A 25,543-nucleotide genomic window follows, 5' to 3' on the forward strand; every position below is an offset into this window, starting at 1 on the left:
CTTATCTCTGATCATACCCCAAAGCAACGTCCTTTATTACAGTACTAGTCACGGAGTGAATTGGGTTAGATACATCATAACATCACAGATTGGTTTGGGCTGGAAGGGACTTCAAAGCCCGCTCAGTGCCACCCCCTGCCATGGGCACAGACCTCCCAGCAGCCCAGGCTGCCCAAGTCCCATCCAGCCTGGCCTCGGGCACCATCAGGGCTGGGACAGCCTCAGCTCCTCCAGGCAGCCTGTGCCAGTGCATAATCACCCTGAGTAAAGAATTGCTTCCTAAGATCTCATCTAAACCTACCCTCTTGTAGTTTAAAGCCGTTACCCCTTGTCCTATCAGCACACTCCCTGATGGAGTCCCTCTCCATATGGAGGCGTATACGGGGACTTTGGGGTATTGGAGCGTTAGGCTACTGTAAGCAGAGTGAATTAGAAGCAAGTGTGGGAGCACTATAACACGTGTGAGACACTTTCCTCTAATGCCCTTCCAGCCTCCAAGCACATTAGTATCAGAGATGGGACCTCCCTACTGGATTTTTGGGGGCTTCTTTTGGTGGTTAGTTTTCTGTTTTATGGGATCAGCAATACACAGTCTCCTCATCCTATTTCTTTTAATGTATACAGACCTGCAGCATTCCAGAAAAATTTTTGTTCCCATGGAACTCCTTGCCAATTACCACTTTGTCACACCACCTTCTACATATTTATCCTTGCTAATTTTGATGTCTCCCCCCACCATTATACTGCGGAAGGTGGAAAACCAATTCCTACCCATCTTCTGCAACGCTTCTCTCCACACTACCCCCTTTCAGGAGAACCAGGTCCATCCTTGATGAAACGCTGGTTTACTTTCTCCCTACACAGACTATTTCCAAAATGCACACTGGGGTCACCCAGATGACTGGGAGTCTGACTACTATCCGTTTTAACTTACTCTTCCTCAAAAAAGGAGGAAATTTTACCTGCTCCAGTGGTATCCCTTACTGACCCCCTCAGATGTATTTGTCAGGATGTACTGTCCTGCGACAAAAGCAGTTCTTCTAGCTCTTATTCACAGCAGTATTTTCTAGAAACATCTCTGCCCCAAAAACAGAAATACCAGAAAGTTTCCAGCTCCCCAGAATAGATTTTTTTAGTGGTCCCATAGATCTATCTCCCTTTTTAGAAATGCCCACAGTTGGGTCTGCAAAGCAGTTGTCAACTTCAGTGTGAGTAGGTGCAGCAGTTTTCTGTAGTAGGTTTCTGAGCACAGTCAAAACTGCTCCCCTACCTGGTGGTAACCAACACTTCCTAGCAAAGACACAGACATTGAACATGGAGTTTATTAAGTAAGGAATAACCTTCTTTCTCCCACTAAGAGAATTACAGTCCAAAACACAAAGAAAATAGCCATCCAATGTATATAGCAGCATACTGTTAAAAGCATTTGTTTTGGACTTTTTTTTCCCTCCTTTAGCCACTTTTCAACTCTTCAGTGAAGGTATGTTATGGAGTAGAAGCACCATCATGGGAAATACTTCCAAAACTCTTAACACTTGAAGAGGGTCTAAAGATTTTCTCTGAGAAAAATGAAGGGGAGAGAATTTCTCATCTATCCTTGAGGGGATAGACGAGGGGGTTTGGAAGCGAGTAAAGCAAAGAGAGGTCATATTTTTACCATGCATAAAGATTACTTACTGCCAATGTACTGTCCCCAACGTTTGATGCAATGAGTCCCTCAATTGTGCCATACTCTGCATCTCTAGAATTTAGCCTCTCCATATGGCTTTTCTGTATTCTCCGGATGATCAGCACAGCTACCGCAGAAAAAAATATCAGCACTATCACAGGAGCCAGTATAACAATAATTAGTGTTTCCATGCTGTAACCTGCAGCTTCTCCTTGAAGTGTTTGCCCTTGGAAAGGAAAGAACAAACAAAAAAAAGTTGGAGAATTCCCAGAGAATGTCTTTTTACAACCAGGAGTACTGAAAACATTTAACTTGGTAACCACCCAGACTGGAAGAGAGGTTGGTCCTAACACAGCCGAAGTTCTGTTCTGTAGTTCTACTGCAGTGACTCCTCGCACAACTGCCAGAAATACCCCGGCCCCTTCAGACCAAATCCCACACGTGAAAGGGAATTGGCGACCACAGCTCAGCCCCGCACTCCAACCCACCATTCACTCAGCACTCAACCTACGGACATCAGATGTCTGCCAGCAGGCTCCAAGATGGAGAACAGAAGTAGGAAGAGACTCACTGTGCAGTTTAAAGCCTGATTTTCACTAGCACAGAAGCCATCTCACTCCCATTACATCAGATCAAAGTTGAACCACTTTTCTTTCTCAAAATTCATTACATAAATTAACCTCTCACCTTTAGAAGAAGGCAACTGTGCAGTGATATTCATATTGCACAGGTATCCTTGGCAGCACTCAACAGCTTGGTCGGGAGATGGTGGTGTTTTGCACGTCATTTTCCCTTGTTCGTAGACTTGGAAGCAGCCTTTCTGGTAAACCTTAGCACCGTCATTAATGCTTAGAGAAGCAAAACATTGCTGGCCTTGGCAACGATCTCCGTTCCCACAGGACATGCCCTCACACACACACTCGTAGTGGACCATATTCAGCTTCAGCTCATCGTCTGTAAAAGGGAGAGTTGAGAAAGAAACACCATCACACTCTTTTAGTTTCACATATTTAGCGATAGCAGTCATCTGACAATAAAATCTTCTGTTTAAGGGAAGAAATATCACTTCCAATTAGTGCTGAAGAACCGCCAAGTAGGAGCTAACGATACTGATTTATCGGTTTCAGCAAGACAAAAGTATGAGCTTGCACCAAAGAAATACCAGTCTTATCTGTCCCACTCCAAGCATTCACATTTCCAGAGGTCAGTGACATTTAACGTTGCCTCACACATGTGCACATGACTTGGGGTAGCCAGTACAGGAGGGTCATCCACAGGGAGAAAAACTAACAGCGCAAATTTAAAGCAGATTTGCCAAACCACATTGTATTTCGATATGAAAATGTTTTTTCTCAAGTGTTCTGGAAATGAGTAACTAAACCAAATTAAGGCCATTTAAATTCCCAGTAGACACGGCGACACAGGGCTTGGTGGGCTTAATTAGCTCGCCTGAACAGTAAATTTGGAACAACTTCCCCAAGAAGACAAGCCTTTGAGAAGCAGCTTGCAAACCTGAGTAACCATGGCCATAAAAAGCAAACAAAAGCAGTACAAACTATCAGCAAGCACGCTGCATCCCTTCCAACTCTGAATGCTACGAAAGTGGAAGAGCTTTCGAGAAAAAAGGAGTATAAAGTTGGAGACTTTTCCTCCACGTATCATCAGCAAAATGTCCAGAGACCCCCAGCTGTAAAAAGAAAAAGCAGTGCCCCTGGGCAGGGCTGCACACACGGCTGCTCTCAGGAGCAGCACGTGGCTTTAACACTGCCCAAAACACCCGGTCACCTCGGTGTTTGACTGAAGGAGAGCACAGCACGCCTCTCCGCTAGTGAGCGAAAAGCCCTGACAGCTCTCCAGCACCCCGGAAAATGCTGATGCCCATCAGGGTACAGGCACAGGGCTGCTGCACCACACACCCCCCGTGCACACACAGCAGCCTAACTCACCTTCCTCAGGTCTATCACAGTTTCCAACCACAACCCGGTGGGTGCTCCTGAAATAGCAGCACCGTACCCCCACGTGTGTGACTTTTTCAAACCCATCATTAGAGCCTGCCCACCGGGAACGTAACTCCGTTTATTTTCCTCCCCTCCTCCCACAACACACAAGTACACAGATGCAATTTGCTATTTTGGAGCCACTAACAAAAGCTAAATGGGGGAACGTGTTCTGGAATCAGGCAGCACCTGTCACGCTGATCTCAAGTACTGGTACACAAAACCCCAGACTTAAACGTCCTGACTAATAACTTGCTAATTTTGTGGGACTTAAAAAAAAAAAAAAAAAAAAAAAAAAGGCGTCAGGCAGATTGCCACAATCCATGTCCTGTCCCTTCCCCGCCCCAGCAGCGACACAGCCGGTGGTGCAAAGCCCCAGCCCTTAATCGCAGCTCATCCGGCTGGAATCACCCACGGCGTTCACAGCCAGAGGCCTGAGGGATTTTCTCCGGGGGCACAGCCAGGATCTGCTGATCTGTAAGGATCTCCTGATCTGTAAGGATCTCCATCTGGCCCTCTGTAGCGATGGTTTCAGCGCCTCCCAGTGAGCGGGACACCTCCATGTCCCCAGCCCGCAGGCCGAGGCAGCGGCCCCGCAGCGCGCCCCCACCCGCCCTCACCCCACGTCCCCCTCTGCTCACAGCCGGCTCCTGCTGCAAAGATGCCTCAAGACTGAAGGAAACTCATAGAAAGCAGAGGAAGAGCTCTGGCAGAAAGCTGCCTCCCCTCACACGCTGCCCTTCGGAGCAGCTCTGGGACCCCAAAATGTGCCAAGCAGCAGCCACACCATCCAGCTCGCCTGCCCACGCAGAGCAGCCCGCCATCCCTCAGACAGGCACTGCCTCCGAGCACGCTTCCCAGCCGCACACCCTGCTGCACAGACACCCTCCGTGTGCACAGAGCCAACTCCAGCACGTTGCTTGTTCCAGCAGTATTTCCACACAGCGAACACAGCCGTGCTTACAAAGCCCAGCTCTGCTGGCGGACAGTAACCCACAGCACAGGCAGTTGTGCTGGATGCTGCCTCCCCGCAGCTCTCCTAGCCGTGCTGGCAGCTCCGTGGGACAGGTACAACCAGCAAACGCCACGGGCCAGCTGCAAGCCAGGCGATGGCTGAAACCTCCAGCCCCACGGGCACCCGGTGATCGGAGCACTCCTGCTGCACAGCAGCTCCGGCACGGCGGCTGTCAGGGCAGCGAGCAGCAGGCAGCACACATGGGCAGGGAGCCAAGCCCAGACACACCTCCACTACCTGACCGCATGCTGTGTGTCTGTCTGTTTGGGAACGCAGTCGCACTGCTGCGCTGTCGGTCCATGTCTATTGCACACACCTAGAAATCTGACTTGCCACGCAGATTGACATGAGCTGCACACAGAGCTTCATATTGGAGTAAGTTCCACACACAGCTCATCGCTGTGGAAGGGCTGCAGCTGAAGTTCCTCTATTCTGTTTGCTTACTCACTTTGCAAAAGTCAACAGTTAGAGTGCTGACTCTAATCTAGGTATTTAAGCACCACAAGGCACTCCACATTGGCAATTCCATTTCACTGATTACGATGTTTAGCCCTCTTTAAAGAGGTCCTTTCCGTGACTGCACAGAACGTGCCATGCTGCACCGTGCTCGTGTGTGCAGGCACAGCCCAGCCTGTCCAGTCTGGATCCACATGACACCAAATCAGGAGATTTTGAGGACTGGGTTAACCATGGAAATGTACATATGGAAGGAAACAAAGATGAGGGGTGGTTACTTCTAGGTGAGTTTTGTTGCACAAGAACAGTTACTAATCTGGGCAGCTTTATTTCCTATGTTGTATCCAACTCCTGGACTGTAAACATGTCGGTAACTGAACATCAAGTTCTACTCTCCGAAGAGAAACACGCTATAAAATGTTTCTGGTAACACAGGCTGTTCTGAGCTGATCTCTTCACATGTAGCAGGATGCTTCGTGTTCTAACCACCCAGTGAGGTCAATAGGCACTAGGCCACCTCTTCTTACTGAAGCAACAGTTCCTTAAAGTTTTTCTGATTTCAGTTAACTGTAATTTGAAATAAACGCTACATTAGCTCTGTGAGATGGTCAGCAAGTAACGAGCTAATAAAAACCATACAAAAAGTCAAAACATGCACCTTAGTAAGAGTCATTTTTCTTTCTGAAGACAGCCTCAATGTTACATATTGAAGAACGGCTTTAACTGTACCAAATCATTTCCTTCCAGCAGCACGGCACCATTGCATATCCTTGCAAAATCTCAGCCTGCAGACAGACCTGGTGCAACAGCAGTACGTGCATCAACATTTAGAGAGCAGTCAGGCAAGCGTTTGGAGGGAGAACCTGCACACACTCCTGTATGTGGCTGGAAAATAAAGCCAGGCGGCCAAGAACTGAGGGAGGTACGTGACTGTGAGGCAGCCAGGCCAGCTGAGACCTGACTGAATGGCCATGCACCCTTACGAGAAGGACCCCGGGCATTTGCATCATGCATCTCAGGCACCGGGGATCACTCCTTCCAAAGGGGATGGCTTCCAAGCAAAGCCTACGCCAAGTTGCGGAGCTGCTGACAGCTCTAGGAGGGTGAAAGAGGCTTCATACTCAAAGGTCAAAGTGTCCAAAAGCAGCTGTATTATTTTCCTTTTTAAATGACTAGGATTAGGGGTAGAGGTGGGATCTGCTAGGGCTTCATCCCTTAATGAATTGCAGATGAAGGAAAGCAGACACGGAAAAATGGACTTGAGTCCATTCAGCTGTACATTAGACAAGTTGTTTTTTGATTGTTAACTTGCCTTTATGCTTCCCTGTGTATGACATTAAGTATAGGCATTACATTATATAGCAAGTACTGCACTCTAGTAGTGGCTTAGTTTGCTGGGAAATGAAAAAAAGCTTATTTCCCTACTTTACAGGGCTAACCAAGTGACACAGAAGTTAGAGACACAATAAAATTTTATTTTCAAATTATTTTCTGGACAATCAAGTAGGGAAAAGACATTTCTGCATTTGGAATTCTACCCAGTTTTGCTTTTTTTTTTTTTTTTAAAATCATATTTATTTCCACCGTCTGAAGCCTGCTAGCAATGCAGGAATAGTCGAGCATCAGCACCCAACTGCTGCCTGAAGATATGCCCAGACGGTTTTGCTCATGGAAAAAGGGTAAAACAACAGTCAAGCCCAACTCTAGTGAAAAGAACGGAACTGTGAAAGAACAGATTAAGAAAAACAATGAGGAGGCTTTGAAACTTAATTATTTGGAGCATATAATAAAGGGAAGACAAAGGAACTGTTCTCCACCAAAACAACCATCTCTGACCAATTTCAGGAAAGCACACGGTGCCTGGTGCACAGCCATGCCTGGGAGCGGGCAGCAGAGGATCCACGTCCATCCATCCCCCTCCTGCTGCAGAACACCACAACCAGGCTGTGCTCTGGGGCTCAAACACCAAGCGGCACTGAAAGGCCTTTAACAAACAGAGCAGTGTGCTCCTGCACTGCTGTGACGAGCCTTCCTCACCAACCTGGCAAAACCTAGATGAAAAAGCATCAATGAAAGTTTGCCGAGGGGTTCCCTAGGTATTTCTGCCTCCCCAGATGCTGCTGTACAACCAGCCTGGCAGTAGCAGACTGCTTCCAAAGGAAATCAAACGGCATTCCTGCCAGCACACACGAAGAGGGGAGCAGCAATAGTAATGAAATGCACCAGGCGAGTAATTGCTCAGAGAAAATTCACCACGGGAAGTATGGGGGGGGTGGGAAGGGACAGAATAAAGCAAGAGAAAGGAAAGCAAGACTGTCACACCACGGAGAAGCACAGGCCCAGGCCCATGGTTCCTGCAGCAGGGTCCCTCAGCACTGCAGCCTCACACCACGGCACGGGCCATGCCCCACAGACATCCATCCAGCTGGCCATGGGATGACAGCACCCGCACACCTCCTCCCTGCACACCTCCTCCCTGCACATCTCCTGCCCCCGCCCTACACTTTCCACAGCCCCGTCCAGCAGCACATCTGGCCCAGCTCTGCCTCTGCTCCCAGCGTAGGCACAATCCTACACCTCCGGTTTTAGGATCACAGGCATTGCCAGGAAAGAAGGAACAGCGAAGGAATGTCTCGGCTTGGATTTAGTAACTCTTCTCTTGCTGATCACCTGCTTGCATCTTTTCAACACAACAGGACAGTTTTCAGCTCTAAAACCTACTTCCTTTTGTTTTTTAAACACAGATGTCAGATCAAACAACGAAGATTTTAACACCTGTAGGGTAGCTTTGGAAGGTGGTTTGCTTTTTTTGTCCTATAGGTTGCACTACACATTATGCACGCTCTACAAGTGAAGCTCACCAGGAATTCCAAAATTAGCAGTTCGATTTGTTTTCCACTAACACCTGTCCAGTGTTCCTCTCTGTTTAAATTGTCTTCATAGGCATAACTGAAACCAAACACCAAACCTCTGCATGCCTATTTTCACCTTTCACCATCCCTTCTAACAATTCCACTTAATATGCTCTGCCTTCTGTTCTTTGCATCAACATTCGAAAGCAAACATTTCAGCAGAGTATTTCAGAAAGAGGTTTGACAAGGTAAATAAAGAAGAACACCGTTTGCCCCATCCCTGTAAATAAACACTTCCAGGCCAGGCTGGGGCTTTGAGCAACCCAGTGTGGGAAGGTGTCCCTGCCCATGGCAGGGGGTGGGTTCAGATGGACTTTAATGCACTTTCCAACCCAAAGCATTCTGCAGTGCTGTGATCAATACGCCACAAACACTAGACTCACGTCACAAGCCACTTGAAATGCATTTACAACCGAGAAAGAACCATCTGCAGAAAATGTTTGCTCAATACTGAAAAAAGGCTGTTTGGAAGCAGCCATCTCACACAACTTCCAGAAGACCTTGGGATGAACCATCACCACCTCTCCATGGCAGCAGGAATACCCTTCTCCCGTGTTGCTGAAGGAAATCTCAAATGCACAGCATGTCTTAAAGCCTTCCCAAGCACACAGCTGAATACCAACGCATAACCAGCCCCTCTGCATTTCCAAAGACTTCACAAAAGCTGTCATGGAAAAGTTATCAAATACGTTACTAAATGCTCCAAACACGAGAATCTTCCTCGAGCTTTAACAACCCAGCTTTAAGAATGCAAGTGCACCTGGGCCCACACGCTGCAAAGGGCTGCTCCTTACACACAGCAAGTTTGCCATTCAAGTTCCCCCTTCCACTCCCCAGGCCCTGCTAAGACCTGTGGCAGCCGTACATACTACAGACTTTATACGTAAACAGGCAACAAATATCCTCTGAAGCAACCCCAAATGCAGAAGCAAACACAGCTCCAGCAGCAGCAGCTGCTGCACCGCCGCCACGGCACTCACCTTGCACGCTGCGGGGGGGAAGCGCCAGCAGCAGCAGCACAGGAAGGATCATAACTCCATCTATCATCGCAGGCCTGCGGAAAGAGAAGAGACTTGAGAGCTGTGCACACTTTCACTGTCGTCTCAGGATGTACCCACCCCAAGGCCAGTGTTTCTCAATGTCTCATCAATTCCTTATACAGCACTCAGAACAACCAAGCTTGCTCCTGTTTCATAAAGGAGTTATTTCCTTCATCTACGAACCTTGTAATTTACTGCAATTTCTTAAATGTGATTGTTTTTTTGTTTTGTTTTTTAAGAGTCAAATATCATTTGCAGCTACAGTGCATATTTAGAGGTGTGCTAACAAAGGCGTGAACCCTTAAGAGCCAAGCAGGCACGTACAGTAGAAGACAGGCTCTTCCAACCAGGTTAAATAAGAGTTAAATTACTGTGAACTTAAAAGGAAGTCCTGTAAAACTGTATTGTTTGGGCTTTGAGAGAAAACAGAAAAGATCTGAGCCAGACGGCTCTGAATAACTTTCTTTAACCAGCAGAAACCAGTGCTAGATGGCAAGAAAAAGCAAGCTGTCTGTAAGGGAGAGACCACTCTTGGAAGCGTCCAGTTTTGTGCCTCTTTTCCAAGGGCTCTCCCCTCAATGGCCCAACTTCATTTCTCTGCTATTGAGGATCGGTAACTACCTCCTTTCTGAAAACTCAGAGTGTTTCCAGCATACCAGCAAAGGCACATGCTCCATCTAAAAAAGCAAATAAAGGAGTGGATTCTCTCGCATACTTCAAATCTTTTCCAGGATACTTGGTCTTTACAAGAAAATGAAAGCTCCTCTTTTCACTTTGAAGTACGAATTATTTAACAAGCTACTGAAAGGAAACTCTTCTGTCTCTTAAGTTCTCCACTGAAACGATCCCCACTGCAAAGGCACAGAGATTAGCTACAATCAGCCTTTGTTGGGGCTGAATCCAGCAAGCAGAGCCGACAACCCCGAGTCCCTCCAGCCCCGCGCTCCGGCGTGCGGCAGGCCTGCCACCGCAGCGGGCAGCACCGCGCTCCCAGCAGTGAGCAAGGCTCCGAGTCACCGCTGCTCCTCTTACAAACACCATTTACGTTCAGTTACTCAGATTAGTTCTAATTAAGCAGATGAAAATTGAAGAAACAAATTGATTTGCCATTTTTCTCTCAGCTATCTTCTGTTGTTGCCTTTTCAAATCATTAGCAGGCTGCCTAAGTGCTTGGTGACTAAAGCCAGGCCATTTACTTCTGGATTTATTTCCTGACATGGATTTGTTTTGTGGAATAAGGGAAAGATTTCGGTAATTGCTTCATCATCAGTTAAGGCTGTCAAGAATTTATGAACCTGAGTGCACGGAGCTTTAGTTCTTACGGAGGTTCTCTGCACAACAGAAGGATCAAGCAACGCTCACCGCTTCACCTCTGGTGAATCTAAACTCTCACTTGTAGCACCCACTCCCCAGGTAACACCGCCTTCCTCGCTCCTGATGCGTGGCCAACGCGCTCGGAATACACATCACTGCATGGTACTGGCCTTCAGCAGTCCCGCTGAGTAAAATAAAGTCCTGTGCAGCGTGATCGCTGAGCACGCGAGCAGCAGGGGGTTGGAAGGAAGGGAGCTGCCCCAGCCAGCAGCTAGGTGCTCGGTGCCCTGCGTCAGCTCAGCACAGGGCAGCAGCAACGTCAGGCCCCCCGCACACCTCACATAAGCAGTTTCCTCAGCGCTGCACCCAGAGGACTTGCTGCAAGCCCAGGCAGAGGTGGCTCGGGAGACGTGCCCTCTTTCTTTCAACACGCCGATGGCTCAGACAGCAGAGGCAGGACGCTTTGATTCCACCAATGCTGCCCCACAGGGCCCTGCAGGAGGGGGCCTGGCAGCGGGACGTGAGGCAGAGGCAGCGCCAGAGACAAAGGAGCTGAGAAAGCACGCTAAGAGCAGCAGCAGCACGCTGCTCTGCCACCAGCACCGAGCAGCTCCCTGGTGTCCTGCAGGTCTGCAGCTCGTGGCTGCATCCAGCGCCTGGCTCAGGACAAGCAGCACTCTGTCCCCTCACGGCGGGGCACCCTCACACTGCCCCCAGCGCTGTGTCTGCTATGAGACCCACGCTGCAGCTTCGCCCACTGCCCCTCTCCCGCAGCCATCGGCGCCCGCGGGCCCTCCAGCACCCAGCCACGTCAGCCTGGAGCCTGCCAGGAACAGGGCGCAGAGGAGACAGCGAGGGACTCAGCTGAGCTCTGCTGGGAAATGAGATTAAACACAGAACTGAGCTGGAGGCAGGCTGCAGAGAAGGGACTGAAAGCACAGGAAGCAGCCTGCACCGAGACCAGGAAAAATTCGCAAGTATTTGTTTTCTTTTCAAACAGTTTGTATCAAAAATGATTGACCAAAAAAAAAAAAGACAAAAACATACGCAATCCCTGGCCTTTTATTTCCCAGGGGGAGGAGGAGGAGGAGGGAAACCCATGCTGCACCCCCGCGAGGCGGCCGCCCCCCACCCGCAGTGACTGCTCCGCATCTCAGCGGGTGAGCAGCAGCAACACCGGCACGGTGCCGCAGCCAGCCCCGCGCCCCCCGGCACCCCCTGCCCGCATCTGTGCACCAGGACAAAGCCGGCGTGGGCTGTAGCAGCCAGCAGCTCAGCAGCAAGCCTGACAACTTTAAAGCAGTCCTTGGCAAATAGCTTAAATAAGGAAACAGGCCACAAAGCCACGACGACAGCAGTCGTTCCTGATCCCTTGTCCGAAGCACTGCGAAAGGTTGCCGTGCAGCAGAGCCCGCGGATGACTGCACAGAGGGGCACAGCCAGGAGGACACCAGCGCTCCTGCACAACAAGTGCGCGCCGCCAGCACATGCGGCTGTGACTCAGCCGGAGGAGCCTCGGCCCGACCCTGCACCCGCGGAGGCCTGCCGAGCCGCCCGGCACAGCCAAAGGCCTGCAGGCCCCTCGCCGCCACGCTGCACCTGTGCCACCAGCCCTTACAAATAAGCCTGAGGAGCCGTGGGCATGGGGACGGGGACCTGGGGCTGCCCCCCATGCTCCCTCGGCAGCCCCACGGGCCGCACGCAGCGCCCGGCGCCGTCAGCTTGTCCCTGCCGCAAGCACAGGGGGAGAGCTGCAGGCTCTGCCTCCACGGCCTGAACAAAAGGCTTGTTTTTGAAGCACTCAACGCACATAAGAACAAAAATCTGTCTCAAGTAACACCAGCAAGCGTGTCTCTTCCACTTACTATTTGTTTAGAGACAGAAAATAAATTTGAACATAAAGAACACCACATTCTTTAATAAATCTCCATAGCAACGCCAGCACTGATTCAAACACCAGGTGGTGACGAGTCCACGAGAACTTCTCAAGGGAGGAGTGGGATTTGATCCAAAGAACGAGGAACTAGGAAGCAACCAGCGAATACTCACAGCATTTATTTTCCTCTCTAGACAGACCAACCTTGCTGTATTTGTCTGCAGCCCTTTGGCATGCCCTACGCCGAGTTCCCACAGCTGCAGGAACCACTAGATGGCATCGAAAACATGAGCACCTGTGATCCCTGCACCCCGGGCCACGCTTCCTACCACCCGATCTCAGAAGCCGTACGGCAGAGCTGGACACTAGAGTCTGGAAATTCCTGTTTATGTACAGTGAAGAAAAAAAACAACATTTTCCCCTAGAAAATCGTGCAATTAGGAAGTCTGCAACTTGCTACAGGTCACAGTAGAGATCCGCTTTTAAGGCAGCAGCTCACAGATCCCCACACACCTGCAGAACTGCACACAGCGCGAGCCGAGCCGCAGAGCAGGCAGGTATGGCTAGAAAGCCAGCCCTGGATTCCTAAGAAAAGATCAAGTGGACTTTTCAGGAGCATAAATAAGCAGGAATACATCAGAGAACATGCCATTAAGAATACCCAGTTTAACGTTCAGATGCACAACTAATTCTTGTAGGTTCAAGAGCTGACAGAATTCTTGGTTTCTGTTCATCAAGTCCCAAAATTTTAAAGGATCTGTTCTGAAAACCCCACTCCCCGTGCCTTTTCCAGTTCCGCAGCAAATACATACCCCTTCCTCTTTCCTTCCGAAGAGGACCACTTGTCTCCTCCCCAGACACTGCCCCGTGGCCCAGCGCAGGAGCTGGGGCACGAGGCACCACCACGGGCCGCTGGAGACTGCGTTTGGCCACTGACACCACCGCCCCGATAGAGCGAGGAACGCGCCAGACGAGAGAGCAAGTCCAATTAGAGAAGAAATTTCAGATTGCATTTCATCTTCATATGACACAGACATGGGAACACAAACGATTAGAGCAGTTCAGACTCCTCTGATGAGATCAGAAGCACCCACACTATCACTGACAGTCCTGGTGGCAGCCGGCCAAGAGCCCAAGGGCTGTACATATTTTGCATGTACCTCGCCAGATTTCTATCAAAAGAAAACATCCACAGCGCTGGGTTGTAATTCTACCATCCACAGTAGCCACACACAAGCTAAGTTCATCAACAGCCGTGCCTTCAGAAGGAAAGATGTGTGCTGAAAAGCAGTAATTCACATCTGGTTGTTGGAATTGAAGCCCACACGAACGAGCAAGCTGCCTCAGAGCAGCACATAAAGGCGCTCCTAGTGTCAGGGACTGGCGGACTTGGGTGCTCTTGCTTTGCCAAAATCCAGCAAGATGAAAATCCAGCCCCAAACTGCAGCTGGCACCCACCTGCAAGTGGGCACACATCGGTACACTTCAGCTCAAGGGACTTCACAAAGGACTGCCCTGCCACCCCCGAGGCCAGGTGCTTCAAACGGGCTCAGACTGCAGGCTGTGAGGCACGCACGGTGCTGGCTCCCCTGTCCCCATCTATGCAAAGCCGAGCCCTGACACTGCTGAATGCAAATAAAATCCCCAGGAGGCAAACAGCCCGTACAGCGTGAAACATCAGTGAAAAGCACAAGTTCCTTCTTAGCAAGGTATAGCTCTGGATATCCCCATGCACAGCCACTCCCTTCCTTTAAAAAGATGCAACCACAGATGAGAGTAACTTACAGAAATAAAATCCTGCCCAGTCTCCCTGCTGGCATAAGCACTAAGAACGCATTTGTTGCCTGTGCTGTCACCCACTGCCTTCAGCTGACATCCCCATTACAGAAACTGTTGCTAACTTCTTGTCCCGTGCTGGGACAACACATGTCACAGTGTCTGGGGGAAAAAAAAAATTATCTCAGAGGAAAAAACATCTTACCTAGGCAAAAGAGGGCTAAAAGCACGGAAGCTTTCACTGCCACTTGGAAAGAGGATGGGAAGAGCACAAAGCAGGAGCAGCACCAGCAGCACGGTGAGCGGCTGATGGAGGTGGGTCACGCCAACACCCACTGCTCCAGCAGCAGGGGAAGGCACAGCCAGCCTGTGCCCAGGAACGAGCAGGGCAGCCCAAGGGGCACAGAGAGCCCAGGGCCCAGGCCGGGTCCCCACACGGGTCCGCTGGGGAGCAGCTGGGATCGCAGCCCTGCGTGGGGGCCGTGGGAGGCACCGGGGAGGCCTGCTGTTCAGGCAGGAGCCCTGCCGTGGGCACCAGGGGCAGCCCGGCAGGGAAGGCTTACTCAGGCCATCACAGCCACGGGTACTGCACCGCTCTGAGGGTCCCGGCGTGTATCACTGCTGCCTCTGAAGTCAGACGCGTGTCCTACCCATCGCCCGCTGCCCCGCCGGGCAGTAAGCTCTCGGGATGAACGCTGCCCCACGGCCAAGCCTCCACGTCTGAGGCATGGGGCAGGTACTGACCACGCACGTCGGGTACACCTGGTATTGTTGCTTCTCACGTATTTCAAAAGCCCCCTAAGCACCCTGAGCATTAGACAAAGATGTTTGATTGTACTACAGGCATTTTATTGCTGCACAGGCATGATGTGGAACACGGCTGCTGCCAGAGGGGAGCACTGCCCTCTGCAAGCACCACAACAAAGGCTACTCTGTAGTGTGTGGTGCAAATTTTCACGGACATTTTCACTGTTAAACAATTGAGAAGTACAGACAACCTTGGGCACCGCTCACTGTGGTGAGGCCATTCCAAATGCCCACACAAATTGAACCATTTCCATTAACATCTGGCAGCTTAATTGGCATTGGGCACAAGAGGCAAGAAAGACACCCCCCTTCAGATCTTGCTACCACACAGCGCTTCTCCCACCAGCACCGTTCTTTCTCAGCCAGTATCTGCTGTCAGACCTCAGCACACAACTTTGAGGGACGTTATAAACTCTCTCCACCCTGAACACAAACCCTGGATTTATCCACAACAGCTGTGCACAAGATCCAAACAAGTATTTTCAGCTGAGGAGTGATCAGAAGCTGTATGTACAAACTGTTTCCATATCCTTGAAAACACGCACACTGACAGCTACTTGCTTTTAGCTTATTCAAAGTCAACCTCTTGGAGTCTTGGGCTGCTTGCACCCAGCAGGCAACGCTTTGTAATGGAGATTTTATCCGTGCAGCATGTGACAAAGGAGTTTGGGAGAAATGCACTTTCGCAGCTCACGGGCATGTCAGACGCACTCCCAAACACTGCTTGCAGCCCGTTCCAGGTGTGTTTGCCTTGATGGGTGGCAGAAACGAGAGATATGGGCAGAAACACCAAGCTTAACTCATATCTGCACGGAAGGGGCAGGCACTTCAACACCAGATCAAGGTCAGGTTGGAGCCGGGCACGGTTTCACAGCCGGCTGGGACCAGCGTAAGGCAGGGGAGCCAAGGCCAGCCCTGCTGCCCTGTCCTCGGCTCGCTGCCGCCACCGACCACGCTCCTGCCCTTCCTCCGGACTGCAAGGCCGCAGGGTCTGCTGCCCACGAGCCCTGCTCACTGCAGTGCTCCCCCAGCACAGCTCATGGCCAGGGACCTGCCCCCTACCCCAGCACGAGGTGGGAGCAGACAGCTCCATCGCAGAGCCGCGGGCTGGTTTGGAGTCACTGTGATAAACGCTTCTCGGGTCCCCACAAGAGAAGGAGACCAAAGGGAGCTCTCGGTGATGGCTCCCCAGCTCTCCAAGACAGACAGACTTTGCCCAAAGATAACGATCTGCCAAATAAAGGGACTCTCACAACATCACTCCAGGGCTGTTTGTTTTGTGCTGCTTTTAGGCTGAACCCAAGCCCCGTGCCTGTTCACTTTCACTTTCCCTTCACCCCCCAGCTGCCTCCTGACCAAAGCCCTGCCGCCAGGCCCCAGCCCGGGAAGGTGCAAACACCTGAGGAGGGACAAACAGCCGCCCAGGGGGGCCGGGGACAGGCTGGAGAAGGGGCCCACATGATCCTAATGAGGTTCAAGTCCAACTTCAGGGTGCTGCACATGGGCCAGGGCAATCCCAGCCCTGAGCACAGCCCAGAACTCCGAGAGCAGCCCCGCAGGGAAGGCGCTGGGGGACGAGAAGCTCGACAGGAGCCAGCAGCGTGTGCTCACAGCCCAGGCACCAACCGAGTCCTCAGCTGCATCTCCAGAGGGGTGGGCAGCAGGGGAGGGAGGGAGGGGATCGTGCCCCTCTGCTCTGCCCTCATGGGGCCCCACCTGGAGTCCTGCATCCAGGGCTGGGGACACAGCACCAGAAGGGGCTGTGAGAGCGGGGCCAGAAGAGGCCACAAAGATGCTGAGAGGGCTGGAGCTCCTCTCCTACACAGGCTGAGAGAGCTGGGGCTGTTCAGCATACAGGTGAGAAGGCTCTGGGGTGACCTCATTGCAAAAGGGGACTTACAAAAAAGACGGAGAGCAGCTTTCTGCTCAGTCAGATAATGACAGAAGGGGGAATGGCTTTAAACTAAAAGGTGAGATTTAGATTAAAGGTTAGGAGGAAATTCTTCACTGTATGGGTGGTGAGGCACTGGCACAGGCTGCCCAGAGAGGCTGTGCATGCCCCATCCCCGGAGGTGTTCATGGCCAGGTTGGATGAGGCCCTGGGCAACTTGATCAGTGAAACTCCGTCATCTTTGGGGTCCCTTCCAACCCGAGCCATTCTATGGTTCTATGCTAAATGGGTTCCCTTTAAATGACATTTTGCTCTCGAAAACCTGAAGAACCCTGATCAACTTTGGGAGTTTCAGAACATCAGCATGGTAAGGTATAGCAAAAGTATCTCTGCACTGCAGCTTCACCATACGGTCAAATGCTTCATCACCACGCCGGACTGAAACCAGGCATTAAAACACTGCACTTGTGTCAAGTCCCTGGCCCTAGAGAAGTCCATGGCTGTGGCATGGTTTGTGTACACTGCTGTGACACCAAATATTCCCACACAGCCCCCACCTGCACTTTGTTTTTAACTCTTCCAGAGAATGACATTATAATTTCAACATTCTCGTTTCTTGGTGAAGTTGCAGCACAGATAAAAACCAACAACTGTTAAAGTAAGAGCAGGACTTTTAAAGTCTTTTTAGTAACTTTTAACATTAGCAGATTGCCTATCAAAAGTTTCTTTCTGAGCACCTCAGCCAACATAAAACATTTCAGAAAACAAGTCTTCAGCTCTGGACTCAGCGAGGAAAGTCCTTTCCCCCCAGAGTCACAGCAGTCTGATCTGTTTGTTCTCCTCCCTCCCACCCCCAAGTTTTAAATACACATCCTCGTCTTGGGCTGTTACCATGTTTTGGTTTATTTTAGCGTAGTAGCCAGGGCCTGATTCTGTAACGTGAGCAGCATTTAATGATCACCTCTCATGCTGGCAAGCCCCGCCAGAAGAAAATGCAGCCTGAATCCTCCAGATGTATTAAGCGGTGTCTCACTGCGGGCCAGTTCTGCTTTCACACATGCAGGGACTTTAAAAGGTGCAAATGCCTTTTATTTTCAGCCTCTGATGTTATCAGGCTGGATCATTTAAGAGCCAAACACCAAGTATGGGAATTCAAGGAATGCACTGGAGCCCTCGCGCGCTGTGGTCACTCGGTGACCCCTTATCTATTTCGGTGTTTCACCCCCAGTAAGGAACCTCCTCCGACACCAACAGCCCCAGCCGGCCGGCCTGAAAATCTGAACCTCCACCACTGCTTTCACATCGTCTGCAATGTCAGCACAGCACTCGCCTTACGAGCCTTCGCCCAAGCACCCTAACCAGAATGAAACTCAGGGTATTTTGGCATAATTCAGCTGAAAAATATATGGGTTTTTAATCCATGTAATTGCTCTGGCAGAATAACTGCAGCAAGACCCAGCAAACTGAGCCGGTCACTCGCACGAAGCCACCAGTCCCACAAAACCCAGCAGGACAGCAGGGCACCCACAGCCGGGCCAAGCGGGACGGCCCCGCTCGGAGCAGGGCAGGGCTGCGGGCAGCGAGCCCCGATGCACTGCGTGGCAGCTTCGCAGGAGCGATGGGCTGCTGCTGGCAGGGCAGGCTAAGGGACGTGGAAGAGTCAGGTGGCTGCTCTGCACACACTTTAAAGCTTAACTACGCCAAGATATCAGCGAGCCAAAGGAAGCCAAATACAAATTAAGGAAATATTTTTAGAGCAATCAGCCCGGGAACAGAAGTTCCTACCGCTCCGCCGGCACGTGTCGCTGAGCAGCCCTTTGTCTCGTCAGCTTCTTTCATTAACTGTTACTTCTGGAGTCCAAAAAGCTGAATGTAATTAGCAGGCCAGAACGGAGGAAACACCCTGCTACATGAGAAAGCAGAATTCTTCAGAGATTATATTACACCAGCGCGGCGTTTTAGCAATATTGTTCCACAATTTGGCCTTGCCTGTTTGGACAGGCCAGAGCCATTTTCTCCTGCTCTTCAGCACAAAGTACAGAGATCAGATTACACCGCGGGCACGGTGGGCCATCCTCCTGCTGCACAGCACAGCCGTACCAGGGACGTGCACCAGCACAAAGACCGCCTCAGCTGCTGCCCCAGCCCCTCTTCTGCTTCCAGGGACATCGTACGAGCAGGACAACACCTCACGGAGGCACACAGAGCATCAGTACATCTAGGAACGTGACACCGGGGGCCAACCATTGCTTCACGAGGAACCCACTCAAAGATGAGCTGAAGGAACTCGTAGCGAACAGCCTTCTTCTTCTCCCCATCTTGGAACTCTCTGATTAGACCCTTGTCCCCCCTGAGGGGTGACACTCACCTGGCTACGGATGATCTTCCTGCTGACCTTCACACCAGCTTCCCCCTTTGCTCAGCACGACTCCACCTTGCTCCTTTCCCCTTGCTCTGCTCCTGCTGCCTCAGTGCACCCTGGAAGCCGTCCTCCTTTCTCACCCAGTTTCTCAAGGCTCTGCAACCTCCACCATGTCTCCATCTGTTCCTCTCCAGTCTCACCTGTGCCAGCCTTGCCTCCAAACATGAACCCAGCCACCATCCAGAGCTGTATGCCAAGAGAGCTTGAGTTGTTCCCTCCACCAGGCCTCTCCTTCTTTCCAAATTACTATCCCCTGACATTCCCTGATTACCATTTTAGCCACACTCTTCTTGATCTTCCAGGCAAACATCTCTGTCCCTCCTGGTAAAAGGAGTTATCTTTTCACAGTCCCAACAGACATCCATCATTGCCGCAGTGCCCAACCCTCAGTCTAGTAATCGGGCATCTTGTCACAGCTCCCTACCACTAATTTATTCTAAATATCTGCAGTTCTGACTCCTCTTACCAGAGCTCTGTGCGATGTCTTCCCTTTTCAGCTATTTAGCTGTAAGCTTTCAAATTCATGCATCCCACACGGCCTTGCCGAACCTGACTGTACTTGTGTATTTTCAGAGAACTGCTCCATACATTTACTCCGACTTTCATTTTAATTGCTGTTAAGAGATGCCAGAAGTAATCAATCAAATTACTATTCACCAGCTAAATTACTGTGACTGACCTTGCACATACTTCTAGCTGCAAGCCTGGAGTAAAGTGGGAGCTAAATTTCTCTTCAGAGGCAAGCGCAGCGTTGGATTTCTGAATGAAAGGCCGTGAAGGAGTCACTCATCTGTGATCACACAAACCGAGCTGTGCTCTCTCGATCAAAGCGAGCTTGTAACATACAGCCACTGGCAATTCCCAGGGCTCAAAATCTCAACACAGAGGGTCCGTCCGTGATCGCTGTAATGGACTGAATACAGGTCAGGGTGAACCCTCACCCTCTGTGTCAGAGAGGCAGCGCCCAGGTCTGCTCGGAGTCGAGAGCTCACCTCACTAAATGGACGCGATGGGTTAGGAGACCATTCTGAATCCAGTACGAGAGAACCATCTTTCACACAGAGGGTGGCCACAGAAGTTTTTTCCCCCCAGTGTCAAGAAGAATTCAGCATAAATCCATTGTTCTCAGAGATAAGTACATGAGTTACAGGAGTGAATACAGAAAAACTTCCAAGCAAACTGCTCCCAGAAGAAGAGCATTTCCGAAGCTACAATGAACTAGATTTTGGATGCCTGGATAGTTACTCTGTCAGCCCCCCAGTGCAGCTGGTAATATCGATGAAGAGGTCCAACAATCAGTGCCAGAAGGTCTCCATCTCCTTAGGTCTGTGGAAATGCAGAGGATGGGTCAAGCCAGTCATCAGCAAGGCCAGACCTACCTCCACGGGAACCCACCCACTTTGCACCCATCTCCCGGCCACAAAACAGGCAGTTCCACACTGCAAGGCCTCCCACTCAAAGCAAAAGCAGAGAGGTCTCGGGTTCCCAGCAGCACGGTCTGGCTCCGAGAGCTCTGCGGGCTGCAGAACAGGGCTGCGAGGTGAGGCGCCGCTGCCATGCCTGCCTGCGAGCGTGTGCTTATGTCAGGAACCATCCCAGCTTAGCTGGACTAGACGCTACGGAAACCACAACAAAATGGACTGAGGGATCTGAAGCTATTCTCAGAAAATAGGCCAGACCGGGCACGAAAACATCTGGGCTTGGCTTGAATCACGAACCACATGAGCGAGACACCCCACCGCTGCCTCCGGGCAGCCGAGCGCAGGAATGTGGAGCCGCACGGAGGTAGACGGCAGAGGCTCCCAGACCAGGCAGTCTTTCTGCATCTTCCACATCTCCTGCAAACGTTTGCAACAGCCTGCCTATTCTGAAGCACCTCCTGCACCCCGCTCGTTTGGGTTTCCAAGGACAGAGCTCCTGCAGCACCAGGCAGCGCTTGCACAGTCACAGCCACCCCGCTAACCGGCTCCAGGCACTGACCCCTACTGCTGGGGCAAAACCAAGGCAAAATGGGCTAAATCGTCACAATCCGAGCCTGTTAACGCACGCACCCAGCTGGCTAGGACCGCACGCACACCAGCCGTCTGTGCGGCTTACCCGACACACAGCAGGTCCTCCACACCCAGCAGCGCACAAGAACAAGCCCTTGTCTCAGCAAAGTACGCGAGCTGTGACGTGGACGAGTCATCCCGATCCCGAGCGGCAAACACAGACATGACTTCAGACACCTCCGTAACTCCGGTGAGTCAGCGAACGCACCAGCAGCTCCAGCTTTATGGGACTGAGCAGCTGCAGTCACCTCGGCACCCTTAGGGTGGCTGCTCACCGAGGTGAGAAAGGCTGGCGGACATCTGAACCACACTCGAAGGGGCAGACGACAGGGGAAGCTGCCCACTGGCCAGAAACTTCTATTCTCTAGTCTCAGCAATGGATTTTTTTTATTATTATTTTCCTAAGGAAGAAATTAGCAGAACTGGAGCAGCCATTTAAGAAGCACACTGCTCGTACATTTTCAAAATCAGCGTGATGGGAGCAGTGAGCCAGGAAGATGGGGACACACATTTATGTACTCACCCCAGAGCACGGAGAGCCAGCAGAGCACCGCGCGCCAGCTGTAGCCAGCACAGGAGGCTGCATTCCCGGCTGCTGCCTGTGCCCAGCCAACGTCCCAGCAGCTCTGCTCAGCACAGCTCGAGGCTGGTGCCGCTGCTGGGAGCTGCACGGCCAGCACCCGGCACCTTCGTGCCCCCGGAGGAGCCCAGCACACACGGGCCCAAACCACCCCACATCTCACAGAGCACTTCCCAACCCACACGGGTGCCCCAAAACAGGGCGGATGCCACAGGGGCCATGAGCCCAGTTGCCCCCAAAAACGTATGCAAAGTCCAGATTTACTGCGGTCGCCTCCCCCCAGCCTCCCGCACTCCCTGCAGGAGCTGAGCGGGCAGGACCGAGGCGTGTTGGCAGGGGAGAAGGAAGGGGACCGAGAATTAACTTTTAACTGGGGAAAAACAAGAGCCGCACACCCTAACGAACCCCACTGCCACAAAGCAAGTTAATGTTTAGTGTCCCTTTAATAGTCCAGTCTCCGCAGCTGTCTCCTCTCCCAGTTGGCACCGAGCACTGCCAATCTGGGACTTATTTCCAGTGAGGACAGCATTGTTTTATTGGCTACTTAGGCAGCGCATGCCCCATTAATGGCGTTTTTATCTCTCCATTTTCCTGTCAGTGCAGAACCAGCCAGTCTGACTCTGTTAACATTAAGAATGTTTTTTTTTTTTTCCCCTCCATTCACTATCTCCAAGCCAAAACAACATCTGGAACTTCAGCTTGCCGCACAAAGAAGGGAGACAGATTAAAACTGGAAAAAGCTACACATCAGTTTCCAGAGCATTACATGGTTCTGCTTTTATCCAAGTTTCCCATATGTACCTCCCAGAACAGCCCTGCTGGGAGGAAAGAAAGAGTCCCTCACGCAGACAGCACAGCATAAAACCTTTTCCACTTCAAAATAACCTCAAGCAGGATTATCAGAAAAATAACAGGAACAAAACCGATACGAAAGTTTAGAGTAAGAATTTACCATAGCTCTTTAAACAAAAGGAAGGTGACATACCGGTGACCTAGAGAAGGAAATTAAACAAAGAAATACTGCTGCTGTGTGTTACTTGATAAAGTAATGGAAAAAGGACTGGCGCCACGGCAGCATACATGCGTGTCCCACTCAGGCGACACTGGAGACAGCTGCCTGGTGGTGTGCTTCTGCCGAGCGCACCGTCAGCGGGGCATGGAAATCAATACAGGGACAGCACAGCAAGCCGGGCTGCAGACACGCTCGGGAGCCAAGCGTGTACCAACTAGCACCAGCCTTCTCTGGAGGAAGACGTGCCAAACACACACAGACGAGTTTTTCCAACATGTATTTAACTCTCGGTGGGTAATTAGCAGCAGCCACGGCTGCTGGTTGCTCTCTAGCCAGGCGGCGCGCCGAGGACCAGGGACTCACGGCGTGGGCCGGGGTCCCCGCAGCAGCAGCAGGCTGGGGGGGCTCGCGGGGCAGCGCTCGCCCCGAGCCGGAGGGGCTGTGGCGGCTGCCTCCAGTGGCACCGTCCTGATGCAGGACCCCGAAATCCGGCCCCACCGATGGGTGCACAGGGCCGTGCTTCCTCCTCTCCCCTTCCTGCTCAGCAGTGGGCGCGATGGGGGCAGGCCCGCAGAGCACGGGGCGGCAGGGCTCCGCGAGGAACAGGCTGCAGGAAGCTGCCGTGCTGCTGAAGCACCGCCAAAGCCCGTGTTTTTTTCAGCTGACAATCACATCAAGTGAATGTGAACGACCAAAGCAGGCCAGAGTATGCAGTTTCAGGAACAAACAAAATATATGCTGGGAATTTCTACATCCAGCGGAGTTCTAACGTAATGCTGAGTGGAAACCAACTGACACAGCTCCTCGCAGTGACGGGATGGGTCCCGTTCGGCCAGGGGCAGGACGGAGTGCCGACCGCTGCTCCGCGCTGCCATTTTAGCAGGAGCCCACAGCAACCAGATCAGCTTCCAACAGCCACCTCCTGCCAACTGCAGCCCACTTGGGGAAGCAGCAACAGCACGCGCTCAGTGCCGGTCTGCCACCCAACGCCACAAAAACAGCCCCTACCCAACGCTTCAGAAGGCAGCGCGGGTTTAACAGCCCTGTGCTCCACAGCAGCTGCCGGCTGTTCCCGGGGCACCCCCGACTCCACAGCCATTTTCAGCTTCCAAGGGGGGACGGGGTAACTCAGGTAACACGGGTAACTCAGGAGCCCCAGCGCCACCCACACGCTGCCAAGCACTATGGGCCAGCCAGAGCCAAGGGTGCACATTTGCCATTGCTGCCTTAAACGCATCAGCCATCTGTATCCATCGTATGAAGAAACACAAAAATTACTAAAACATCTCCGTAACTCCCAGAATTTCCTGAACAACGTGCAGTTACTTGACAATTTGTGCTCGTGAGAGCAGCCATCCCTGCCCATCTGTGGGACAGGCATTTACCTGTGTTTGTGCAGTATTTGCCACCGATGTGGATAAGACTGCACTCATTTGGTCAAAGCTCTAGCACATCTTACTGTTCTCTGATGGAGGGGACTTTTTTGTCCTGCCAGCATTTTTCAGAAAAGATCAAGTAATATTTCTCAGAATCCCAGAAGAAAAATAATCAAGACCACGGCTAGCTGAGTTTGAAACTCACAAACCACTACAGCATCAAGTTCTTTGTCGGTCAGATTTGTTTTCCATGAATAACCATTTACACAATCAAATAAAACCTCTCTGCACAGAATTTTCCTGAATAAAAAGAACATTGCAGCATTTTCTTAACACCTAACTTACAACAGGACACTAAACCAAAATTCAGATGGCTACAAAAACGACATGGCATGAACCATCTAACCAAGAAAAAGCACTTTGACTTCTCTCATTCCATGCTTTGTCACCGTGATGATTTTCACTCACTTCAAGACTTTCAAAGGGATCATTTTCAGCCCATTTTCTGGAATTCCCCTATCCTGACTTTTTCATTTGCCTTCCAATGCACAGACACCCCTTTTGGTCACCTCCTTCAGCTACCTTCCACACCACTCCAACTCACATATACGACATCGCAGATGATTTTCAGCTTGCTTACAAAAGGTTTAGCCTGAACTTGTGTTAACGTCCAAGGAAGAAGCTCAGGGTGCCTGAAGCGTGTCCTGCTCCAGCTGTGTGACAGACAGCAGCTTGGGGCCTGGGGTGGGATCTCATTCAGGGCACTTCAGGAGCAGACTAAGGAGAGAGAACTGAGTTCCTCCTCCACCCTCACACTTTTTTAGGGGGGTTAAAATAGCTTTTATAACCGCATGCAATGCACAATCTAACAGCTTTCTGTAGCCGAGTTCAACACCCTTTGTTCTTTCTCCTTATCACCGTCTGAAGAGCGCAGCCCCGGTGCCAGTCAGTTGGGATCTCTAGCTATGACCCCAAGTGTTAACGATGCAGCATCTGGGTTCTGATGAAGGCAAATGTTGCTGGACACAGGGTAACGCTGGTTTGGAGACTTAAAAAACACTGCTGCAAGAAATGTAATTCTTAATAACAGATCTTTAAATAACAGCCCTTTACAAGGGATGACTTCTTACCTGCAGCTGTTCAGAGGGACCTGGAACTGTGCATTACCTCCCAGCTGTCCTCTTCAAGCAGTGATTAAGCCATACATCTCATTTCTGCACTTTGTCTTCTCTCATTAAAGTCCAGCAACTGCCGTATCCCTGCATGACTGGGGGCAGACAGCCTCGCATCAGGCCCACACGCGAGCCACGGAGCAGAAGGCAGTTCTGGCCTGCAAACCCCAGAGAGCA

General features: G+C 51.2%; 1 protein-coding gene across 1 annotated transcript in view; it reads right to left on the reverse strand.

The window, feature by feature from the left end:
• ACVR1 (activin A receptor type 1) overlaps positions 1-25,543 on the reverse strand; it is a 59,778-nt gene that overhangs the window by 24,602 nt on the left and 9,633 nt on the right. Inside the window, exons 2-4 of the mRNA XM_084289658.1 lie at positions 9,030-9,103; positions 2,357-2,623; positions 1,678-1,895 (exon numbers count right to left, since the gene is read on the reverse strand). Of these exons, the coding sequence (XP_084145784.1) occupies positions 1,678-1,895; positions 2,357-2,623; positions 9,030-9,103 (559 nt within the window). The remainder of the gene's footprint in view (positions 1-1,677; positions 1,896-2,356; positions 2,624-9,029; positions 9,104-25,543) is intronic.

This window comes from Netta rufina (genome assembly GCF_964035555.1).
Source record: "Netta rufina genome assembly, chromosome: 6".
Lineage (NCBI taxonomy): Eukaryota > Metazoa > Chordata > Aves > Anseriformes > Anatidae > Netta > Netta rufina.